General features: G+C 27.6%; 1 protein-coding gene and 1 non-coding gene across 2 annotated transcripts; one reads left to right on the forward strand and one right to left on the reverse strand.

The window, feature by feature from the left end:
• Positions 1–3,646: 3,646 nt before the first annotated feature.
• On the reverse strand, positions 3,647–6,421 carry LOC109337173 (expansin-B3-like). The gene is made up of 4 exons (XM_019574089.1): positions 6,156–6,421; positions 5,477–5,771; positions 4,710–4,839; positions 3,647–3,998 (listed from the first exon to the last, which is right to left on the reverse strand). Exons 1-4 carry the CDS (start codon positions 6,310–6,312, stop codon positions 3,804–3,806), a joined length of 777 nt encoding a protein of 258 aa, XP_019429634.1. The 5' UTR covers positions 6,313–6,421; the 3' UTR covers positions 3,647–3,803.
• A 1,435-nt stretch (positions 6,422–7,856) lies between these two features.
• On the forward strand, positions 7,857–7,929 carry TRNAV-UAC. Its single transcript has one exon. It is a non-coding gene; the product is annotated as a tRNA-Val (tRNA).
• Positions 7,930–11,422: the final 3,493 nt, after the last annotated feature.

The following is an 11,422-nucleotide window of genomic DNA, read 5'->3' on the forward strand; positions in this document are numbered from 1 at the left end:
CCTTTGTTGATTTAGTTTGTATGAACTAAAGATGACTTAACCGTTTATATGCATTGTGTTATTCAGGAAATTGCGAATCAGGTTAAGTTATCATTCGATAACGATAAGTTGATTTTCCGCATTTGAGTTACTTAAAGTGATGTCCCGGAAAAGGAAGGTTTTAAAAAGGGAACAATTGTATACAATCTCTTTATTCAAAAAAAAAAAATTTACCCACTTTTGCGCAATGTTTTTGAGAAGTATTTTTCGGGGCGTACATGGTTAATTGGTAAGTATATGAAAGTAGTATTTGTTTTGCTATTTTGACCATGTTAGGATGCATTCTATTAATTCAACTAAATTTTGTTAATAATTATTTTCATTACTCAATTTATCTTATTAATCAACAATATGATTAAAAAAAATACAAATACATAACACAAATCATTTGCAACAACGATAAAACTAATACAATCATATAACCATTTACCAAAGTGACATAGATTCTTTTGCAATATGATGCTTGTCCATAAAAAAATCAGTTTAAAAATTTCAATTTTATTTAATTCTTATGTAGATAAACTATTTACGCCAATAAAAAATATATATTTTTTATAGCTATAATATTAACATCATAATAATAATGTGATGAATTAAATTTAAATGGATGCGAACCTGGTTGCAAAGGAAAAGACGTGTGTTAGGCCGTGATTGATGAGTGCTGGGAACTAGGTGCGCCTTTGACACGTGTGAAGATGCGTTTGGCAGAGGAAGACGGGTGCACAACGCGCGACGTAGGCTTACTTGTAGGTGATCTCATGTTCCCGTGGGAGGTTAGAAAAGATGTGTCCGGTTGCAGCGTAATCGGGCCACATTTCGAGCTCTGATTGGGTGATCTGCAGTCAACGGAGGGGAGAGACCAGGTATGTTGATCGCACGGCCACGATTTGCGTAGGGAACGAGTGCACATAGACTGTGTAGTCCTGATTGCACTCGATTACTCTGTCCTTAGAATTTTCCTCTCTCTCACGCAGACTCTGAATTTTTTTATGCAGTGTTTTTGGTCTTCAATCTTAAATTTTTTTGGAACCCCCTTTAACTCATCACAAATTGAACTTCAATCTTAAAATTAATTGAAACATAATTTTGTTAGTCCATTATCCCTACTTTTATGGGATCTAAATCACCCACCAAGTCAGAATTGACTTGGTGGTTTTTTTATTATCTTTTAGTTTTTTTTAAATATAATCTAAAACCTAATAAAATATATTTTATTACTTTTTATATTTTATAAATTTGAAAAATAAATATATAATGACATCTGAATTTTAATTTTTTTAAAATTATATTTTCTAAAATTTAAAATATGAGAAATTATTTTTTGTTTATTTTGTATTTAAAAGAGATTTTTTAGAACATTTCTCTTATTTCTATTTTAAAATTTGAATTTAATTACCAAAACTAATAATAAAACAAAATCTTCTTAATTATTCTTTACTTACTTTATAATAAAATTCAAAAAAATGAATAAAATAATGATGCAAGATTATTTTTTATCCATTTTTTTTTAGAAAAATGATTGTGTGCTTTTTAGTGTTCATTTTAATTTAATTCTTTTTTAGTTACTTTTATTATTTTGAATTTTCAGTTAACTCAATCACTTAGATTTAGGAACCTTATCAACATAATTTTAGTTTTATCATTTGTTATATTTCTGGTTAACCCAATCACTTGGATTTAGGAACCTATCAACATAAATTTAATATTAGTATTAATTATATTTCCTCCATAACATGGTTTTAATTATATTTATTCATTGAAATTAAGTAAAAAACGTTTTATTAATTTCATTTTAAACATTTTGGACTTTTTCTGGACCTGACAAAAAATGAATATTCACAATTATCTACTACTATATCTTTGTAATTCAATTATCATCTGATACTATGTTTTGTAATTTAATTACAACACATGTAAATGGTGCAGGTTCCCTATAGAAATTTCACATTGGAGTACACAATGATTTTACAAATAATAGTCCTATTCAATTACAAATTACTATATATATATATATATACGAATACAAATTGAGAAACATAGTAGTATCTGTCAACACTAATAAATTGTAAATCAAATTCTAACAATAAATTGAACTCTAATCATTTTTTTTTCTTAAAAAATGTTTCTCAATAAAAAATTCAGTGTGCTTATAGTTAAAAAATACTCACAAAATTAAAGACAATTCTTCTTAACTACTACAAAAACGGTGGAGCATTTTGTTCACGTTTGGGATGAGAATGGATACATGTGAGCACATGTAATAGTTACCCACAACGAATTTTACCCATACTTACATGTATGTGTACAGGTACCCACTATGGTTTTCTGTGAGTTTTAGCCTGTACATACGAATACAAGATATCTATTAGGTAGTAGAAAAAGAAACTAATACCATGTTGTAAACCTTTTTTTGTAAAAAACAAAGAGAATGAATCAAAAACCATGAATAAAAAATAATGAGTTTTTCAGAATCCAAAATGATTTAATTATACCCGATATTAATAAAAGAACTTAGTTTGAGGTTGAATGTTTAGAAATAAAAACGAAAAAATAAATAAGGGATTTAAGATTATTATATTATCCATGAGTTCAAAATTAATGGGATTATTACTATTACTGAATGGGCTCAATATACCCACATAACATGAATCCATGCAGAAAATCATGAGAGCCAATCAATATAGAACCTTGACTGTTGAGAGATACCATCATTGTTGGATCGGAATCGTATGTCCAATTCATATTTCATTTGGTGTCTCCACTTATTTAAAAAGAAATATTATAATAACAAAAATTAATATTTTTATATTATTTTATAAAGTTTAATTGACTATACTTGGGTAGGATTATCTTAAAATAGAGGATCATTTTCCATTATTGTCGTCAAGGTAAAGAGTCATCATGGGAGAGGAGCCGATTGCTAGAGAGCAATGTTGCTACCCCATCTAGGTATAGAGTCATTGCTGGCTCGCTGCTACACCATCTAGAAGGAGCCCTCTCCTTGTTGCCTCATGAATGGCTCGTGAGTTCATGATCATGCATTATGCACGCGCGGCTAGGATCATAACTCAAAAGTCCATGCTGCGAATTTTACGTGAAGTTACCTACAACTCGGTTTTTTTCCTTCCCTGATTGACATATTGTGACTACTCCAAGGTCAGCAATTTGGAAGCTGGTGTCGACTATCAAGATAACAAGATAATAATGATAGAAAAATGAATAAAAACAAGTACTTCTAGAAAAAAATATCGAATAGTTTTGTGATTGACAATAAGAATCTTTCATATTTGTCTACAAGCATAAAAAGAAACACATGCGACAATTTTCTGACAGGCTAACAACCATTCTGAAAATATTTCAACAGTTGAAATGGTGGTTTCAGTTCTCCTCTTGCTAATTATGTAATTAACATTAGTGTAAAATGGGTAATAATGAATATATTGATGATAAACAAATCGAGTTATACATATATATATATATATATATATACATATATATATATATACATATATATATATATGTGTGTGTTTTATCTCCTCCTTCGAGATGACTGCAATTACATTTAGACAGAGATCACCTGTATCCAATAGTGTCTTGTCATAGAATAAATAAATAAATAAAAAGTAACATTCTAATTGGTTTGAGAGAAGAAATGAGACATCATTCGAGACATGCGATTTCTATTCATTACATTTAGTACTATTATAGACTAGGGAACTTGAACAACTTCAACTACCTAAAATGTTCTTATCAATTGCTCATTTTCACTTGGGAGCACGTTTGCCAACCGTATAGGTAGTTTTTGGAGAGAAGTTGTTTGGAATAACATTTTTGGAAGTGAAACTTTTCCCTGCGTCGGTGATTATTTTCAATGAGTAAGGTCCTTTTAAGGGTCCCTTAGTGATTGCCCAATTTGCACCCCATAGATTAGTCATTGGCATCCACTCTTTAGAACCTCCCTGCAATTACCAATAACGTAACCGATCACAATAAATGAAAGTAAGTTTCATATTTCATTTATTGAATTTGCATATAACCTGAATTAAGATGATCCATTCTATATTATTTAGGGGGGGTGAGATAGGGCATGTAATGTTCATTTGATGAGGTCCCATATCACATGTTTAAGATTGAAGTTAGGGTAAAAAATTTATATTATCATGTAATTATATTTTATTTAATGCGTGTCGCTTTAAATAATTATTATAAGAGCTATAGTTGTTCTATACAATACTTACCATTCCCCATATTAAACATATTTGGATTAATAGAACATCTAGTATTTAGTTAATTTTATTTTATTTGAATTTATTTAAATTTATACTTATTTTCCTAGTTTTTATTTGCATCATTATCTTATTTTATTTGAATTTATCTATTGTTTGGATTATCTTATATTTGAGTTTAACTAATATGTACTAATTCTGATTTTTACATATTATCATAACGTTTTTATCATCCATAAAACCATATCCTATATAATATAATGTTATATTAATCCAAATATATGTAACATTCATAAGACCATATCCTATATTAGTTTACTACTTGAGGATCAAATGCTTATGATGGTGTAATTCTGACAAAATGTAATAGAGTTGGTCAGCACGTGTACTCATTTTTCATAGATTTAATGTGGTTGATAAGAGAAATTAAAGAAATATGCTTACTTGTTGTAGATGCATAGAGGCGATCTCGCCATCTCCTCTTACAAACTTCACCAAAACTGATAGAAAATGAGGTGACGAACCTTCATTAACTTGGAAAGAAATTTCTTTCCCAGGATATTGGCATGATACTCTGAAAAAATACAATCACAGAGGACAAGGGTCATTCAATATAAAATTCTCCTTAAATCAACAAAACAGAAATGGTCTTCAATATGTTTTTTCATTCTTTTAAGCTCTGCATGAAAGAAATATTTGACTATTACCACCTTCAATGTTTTTTATGAGAATATCTCGAGATTTATTTTCGTCTTTTTTATAAGATTATTTTCAAATTTCTAAATACATTAATTAATAATCAATGATAGTTTTTTAAAAATACATGTGATTAATGACACATTTGTTGAAACTAATCATATTATCTAATTTTTTAATGTTCATTCATTTAATAATACATTACATCATTACATAATACATATTCATCATCATTAATTGGCATGCTCATAACAAATGTGAAAGTCAATAAACATTGTGAAAGATTAAAGACTAATAACGTGTTAGTTTAATGATATCTCGCTAAATCCTCGAGATAACCAAAATGTGAAAAGTTTAATTTCTAAGAGCAATATTTGTTGGGACGAGGCAGTCACATACATTAAAATGAAATAATTACTTACCCAAATGGTAAGAAGATCCATTTAGTAGTTCCAGGAAAAGATAGAAACTAGAAAGATATAAGACAAAGTGCATATAATCAACATGATGTATACCTTTTAAAAATGATTGGGAGTCGACCTTTGTTCCTAAGGTGACCATTCTTGCCTTTTACAGCCATGCGGCCAAAGGCAGCACCACTTAGGTCAAAGTGAATGGGTGGACAACCAGGGCACTCATCTGTAATTATAACAGTCACAGCTCGCTTAGCACATTGGTCCTTGTCCTTGCACTTCACCTTATAGCATGCACCACACCCTTTCCCTTTCTTGTACAAATTTGGTCCTGCTGCAGTCACTCTATACTTGAATGGCTTCTCGTTCACCATTGGACCATACCCACATGCCCCTCCTTCAATTCACATGTTCATAATCATGCACACAAAAATAATGTAACACTAGATATAGAAATTTGTTACGCTACAAAAAATAATGTGACACGATTTCCTATAATGTTTTCTTGGAACCAAAGTTTCTGGCCATGTCTGCAAATTGGTGTTTAAGTATTATCTTTTCTTTATATAATCCACCAAACGGTAGTATTATATATATTAGTGTTTTAAATTCTACTTCATTATCGCAATTGAGAGAGCATCTAATGCACCAACTGCATTTTTCTGTAATTAGTGAACAAAAAACACGTTATAAGGTGGCCAAATAATACCCACCACAAAATTCTAGAATATTAAGATTTGTCTATAAAAAATACTTCAGTTAGGCATTTAGTCATTATTACCGGTGCTGCCGCTTCCTTCGGGTTCGCCGTACCAGGTTGCGGTGCCCCGATACCAACCTTTGTCGAGGTGTTCTTCATTGGAACATACTAGCATAAATTTCAACGATGAGCAAAAACATAAGCTTAAAAATGCCACAAAAACACGGTGGCGTTGCATTGTGCGTGAACGTTGGCGTGTGTTTCTGTGTAGCCCGTAATGTCACCTCCGGCAATCTTCTATGTGGCGACGCTAGTTTTGATTTTATGAGACGTTGAATGTAATTTGGTGACTTTATTTCTTTTCTTATATACTCATTGGTATAGTACGAAGCCGTAAAGTCCAATAACTATTTTAAACTTATTTTGGTGTTTGTTCATATTTGGATAGAATTTGTTGGGTTTCTATTTAGTGAGTTACGGAAGGTGCGACAATAATAGAGCGTTAATTTCGCGTGCACACATCGCTTGGCCTTTTTCCTTCTCCAAGGTGAACAAACTACAAGTTGAGTGTTCTCACGGTAATAATACTAATATGTAAGATTTCAAGCAAAAAGTGTCGCAAATGAATATTTTAAAATTAAAATATACCAATACCCACAAATAAGGGCGTTTATGTAAAATGTTATTAAACTTGGATGGGTCAACCACCCAATTAGGTTATTGAGTGAATGAGTATAAGTCAATTGAATCAATTAATTCTGTTTACATTAATAACTCAAAATCATAATATTAACTAGTATTATTTAATAACTTTATATTTTAAATTTAAAAATATTAATTATTACAAAACATTATCAAATAAAGGTTTTATACTTTAATTACAATATAAGTGTACAAATAAATTTAAGATTTAATTAAAAAATTAAGATTTTGTTATAATATAAGCTAATAAACGACAACAAAGTTGAAAACAATTGTTTTTTTAATCTTAAAATGTCTTTGTTTTGGTTGTTTTTTATAAAAATATTGTTTTTGATTGATTTTGTCGATCCAACCAGTCCGACTATCCAAATTACTAGTTTTATGCTTAACTCAACTAAATTGAAACAAATTATGTCAATTTTAATATAAAATTCGCTATATAAGACGTTCGGACCAATCAGATGTCTAGTTCATAATTGAACTAGTCTGTATGAGCCGATTTTTACAATAATCTCAATTCAGTTGTATATACAACTAACAAGTTTATTCTAACCACATTAAAATGGTATATATTATTGAATCATAGTTAAAGAATTAAAAATAAAATTTCATTTCTAGAGTGAGAACATCTTGCCTAACTTCTTCCAGACATACTATATATATATATTATACAAAGGCAAAACATGATATAATTATCACTTTCCTTACCTTCTCTTAATATTATTTAATTTTACAAAAAAAAACATATAATTCTAAATAACCACCAACAACATATTAAACATCTCTCTCACCTTAATTTGAGCATTATAATAAAGATAAAAAATTATAATATAAGGTACACTGAAAAAAATGCATTCTAATTTTCCAAAGTTAAATATATAAAAATTAAGTATTTAGTATCAATATCGACTAACAGACACGAAATATTTATTGATACACTAAAATATATAAAGATGAATTAATTTACTTAAAATGATTAATTTGACTAATGTTTAATATTTTTGGGGTTTTCCAAAATTTGTGAAAAAAAAATTAGAACTCTTTGCTTATTGTGTGTATATATTATTATTCAAAATATCAGTTGCTGTGGTGTAGTGGTTATCACGTTAGTCTTACACACTAAAGGTCCCCAGTTCGATCCTGGGCAGCAACATTGGCTGTGTAAAGTTTTAATATTTTTGGAACTTGTTTATGTGCTCCTTTAGCAACTTAAGGTGCACTAAACCTTAACAATAGTTCTTCTTTATTTGAATGTTTCATCATCTAAATCAAATTTTTTACCCTTATGAAGTAATTTATTTAAAAAATAAATGACATTTTAATTACAAACCATGTCCACTAGGTGTGTAAACGGTTCTTGTTCAAAATATTAACATTTTGGAACTTGTTTATGTGCTCTTTTATCAACTCAAGGTGTACTGAAACCTTAACAATAGTTCTCTACTTTTCTCCTTATTGGAGATGTTGAATGTTTGATCATCTAAATCAAAATCATAATCCTTCCAAAGTAATTTCTTTCAAAAATAAATACAAACATTATAATTGCAAATCATGTTCACTTGATTTGGTGTGTAAGGAGTTCTAATTTAAACCATAAAACAAGTGGAACAAAACGAAAAAAATGTTGTTTGGTTTTGCGGTTCGATTCTTTTTTGATAAAGATTTTAAGATATGTTCAGTTCACATTTCCATAGATTTAGGAACTGTTTGACGTGAACTAAATCACATATTTAAAAAATATATTTTCATTATTTCAAATAAGGTAAATGGGTAAAAGAAATATTTTCATTATTTCATTGTAATAGTATTTTGTCAAGTTTCTAGATATGAATTATTTTGGTGCGATATGCAATTATGCATATAAATTGTATTTTAAATTTTAGAGTTTAGATGTTAATTTGTTAGTTAAAATGATAGTTGAAATAGACAAAATGATACCTTATTGAATACAATTTGAAGTGTTGCTTGATTTGTTTAGAAAGTTAAAATGATAGTTGAAATAGACAAATGATACCTTATTGAATACAATTTGGTTTCTACACAAAAATTCAACATTAACTAAATAGAATCATTACATCATACACTTGACAACAACAATTAAATATTTTTTATTAAATAATTTATTAGGAAAAGAGAATAAACGAGTTCTTAATAATTTTGCTAAACTACATTTAGCTAATGACAAATTTATTGATAATAACATTAATTATATGAAATATATTCCTTAATTCATGTTTAAGAGAAATGAGATATCACAATATGTCATATCTTGTTATCATAAAGAGCTTGATGTGCCAATAGGATAAATAGGGTTATCTTATTTGTTTATCATATCATGTTGGCTTTGTATATTTTCTATCATGTAAAAATAAGGCAGTTTTTTCCTCACACTTGAAGATTATTACTACCATTATTACATCACATCAATGTTATTGTTATATGATACATTAAGCTCTAAAATGAATAAAATCTTATATTTCTCATTTCCAATTCAGATTTAAAAAAATTACCAAATATTTTATTCTTTCTCCCATCATTTTATGTAACTTAAAGTCAATTTCAACTCCTAAAATTTTAAAAATATCAAATATACGGAAGAAGTTGGAAAAAGTTCTTTCGGAGACACAAAATATATTTTTATCGCTTCCTAAATAAAATAATATTTTGAATTGAAAAATTGACATCAATTATATTTTTTTATTTAAAGTTATTATTATTATTCTCAGAAATTAAAATTTAAAAATAAAAAATAAAAAAAATTAAAGATAATTTGAATATTCGCCACTATAATTTTAAGTTAAGGTGGTGAATAATAATATGTTTTTAATAAAAATAAACAAATTTGGTTGTATTAGAATATAGTTAATAATTATTTGATTATGTTATATAAATAGTAGTATTTAAAATTCAAATTGAGGTTTTTCCTTAAAATAAGCAGCTTTTTTATTATTTCCCAAAATAATTTTTGAAACCTACAGTAAATTTCAACCATCTAATTTGAAAGAAATATCAAACATACTTAATAAACTTGAAAACAACTCTTTAAGAGTCTCAAAAATATTTTTTACTTCCTAAATATAATACAATATTCAATGAGGAAAAATGACACTAATTATTTTTTTATTATAAATTATGACTATTTTGATTCCAAAAAAAATTAAATTGAAAAAATTAAATATGTTAAACAAAATATTAAAGTGGTGAATAATAATATGCTATTGGTAATAATAAACAATATATGTTATAGTAGAGTAGTTAACAATTATTTGACAAATATATATGAATAATAGCATTTAAAAATGAAATTAAGATTTTAAAAAAATGATCAATTTTTATACATTATTTCAAACTTTTTTTTATCGTAAAACCGATAAAAAATTTCAAATATCAAATATGAAGATGAAACATAAAAATAATTCTTTTGGAGTCTCAAAATATAATTTTCATGGTTCCTAAGTAAAATATCATTTTTAATGAGAATAGTAATACCAATTATATTTTTATTTAAAATTATTACTATTTTGATTCCTAATAAAATAAATTTCTAAATGATAAAGGAAAATAAACCAAATATGATTTGAATTTCCACATCTATAATTTTATATCAATGTAGTTAAGAAAAAGAGTATGTTACTAGTAATAGTAGATAATACAAGTTATAACTAGAGTTGAGTTTATAGTTTCTAAGGGTGCTATAAAATGACTAGTATTTCAATCAAATTGAGATTTGTTAAACAAAAAATGATCAATTTTTTTATTTTTTTCTCAAACTAAAGTTTGGAACTTAAGAAATTTAAAAAGGTGAATAAACTTGAAAAACATTATTTCTAGAGTCTAAAAATATAATCTTGACACTTCCTAAGTATAATAATATTTTCAATAAAACAATTATAAAAATTATTTTTATTTAAAATTATCATTTTCATTCTTTAAATTACTCCATAAACACTACCACGACAATCACTCACTAGTAATAAATATCAATAATGACATTATAAGCACTACTATAGAATAATACATTGTTTTATAAAAGTACATTGTTTTATATTTCAATTTTGATGCATCAAGGTATTATGGAATCCATGATAATGAAGCACCACTAAGTCATCATCATAGTCTTGAAATTACTAGTGGCCAACATATGTTACAAAAGCTTTGGATATACCATCATATAACAGATATTTTAAATCATCAAATAATAAGGCTAGAAATTTTTAAGATAACTAGAGAATGTTTAGGTCCCAAATATCCACTCTAATCACATCTACATGTTGCAATGCAAAATTGTTTCACTATGAAACATAAACTACCTCATACTTAAGTGCTAAAGTTTGGTTGTAATAAATTAATGCCCCTAAAGAGAGTTGCTTGACATATTTGTCTAGTCTTCAAGTGACTCAATTCAGGCAATAAATTAGAGGTTACAATCTTATACTTGTATCAACTTTATTCGAAGTTCATATTAAAAACAACTTATCTACAATTAGAAGTAGTATTACACCTTTTATGCTCAAGATTCAATTTATCATAAGTTGGTGGACTACATTCTAATCATGGTGACAAACTATGTTCCTTACAATCATTCATCCACGACATAGATTGTGAGTTACATAATAGGATGTTGGAAAAACTCTGAACTTCATTGA

The sequence above is a fragment of the Lupinus angustifolius genome, unplaced genomic scaffold (assembly GCF_001865875.1).
Source record: "Lupinus angustifolius cultivar Tanjil unplaced genomic scaffold, LupAngTanjil_v1.0 Scaffold_2_191, whole genome shotgun sequence".
Classification (NCBI taxonomy): domain Eukaryota; kingdom Viridiplantae; phylum Streptophyta; class Magnoliopsida; order Fabales; family Fabaceae; genus Lupinus; species Lupinus angustifolius.

Bases quoted from the DNA above. Each gene is read 5' to 3' on its own strand.
- LOC109337173 (XM_019574089.1), bottom strand. From the start codon at position 6,312: ATGCAACGCCACCGTGTTTTTGTGGCATTTTTAAGCTTATGTTTTTGC. The intron at 5,772-6,155 runs GTAATAATGACT...TGTGAATTGAAG, and splicing joins CGAAGGAAGCGGCAGCACCG to GAGGGGCATGTGGGTATGGT. The intron at 3,999-4,709 runs GTAAGCATATTT...TGGTAATTGCAG, and splicing joins CCTCTATGCATCTACAACAA to GGAGGTTCTAAAGAGTGGAT.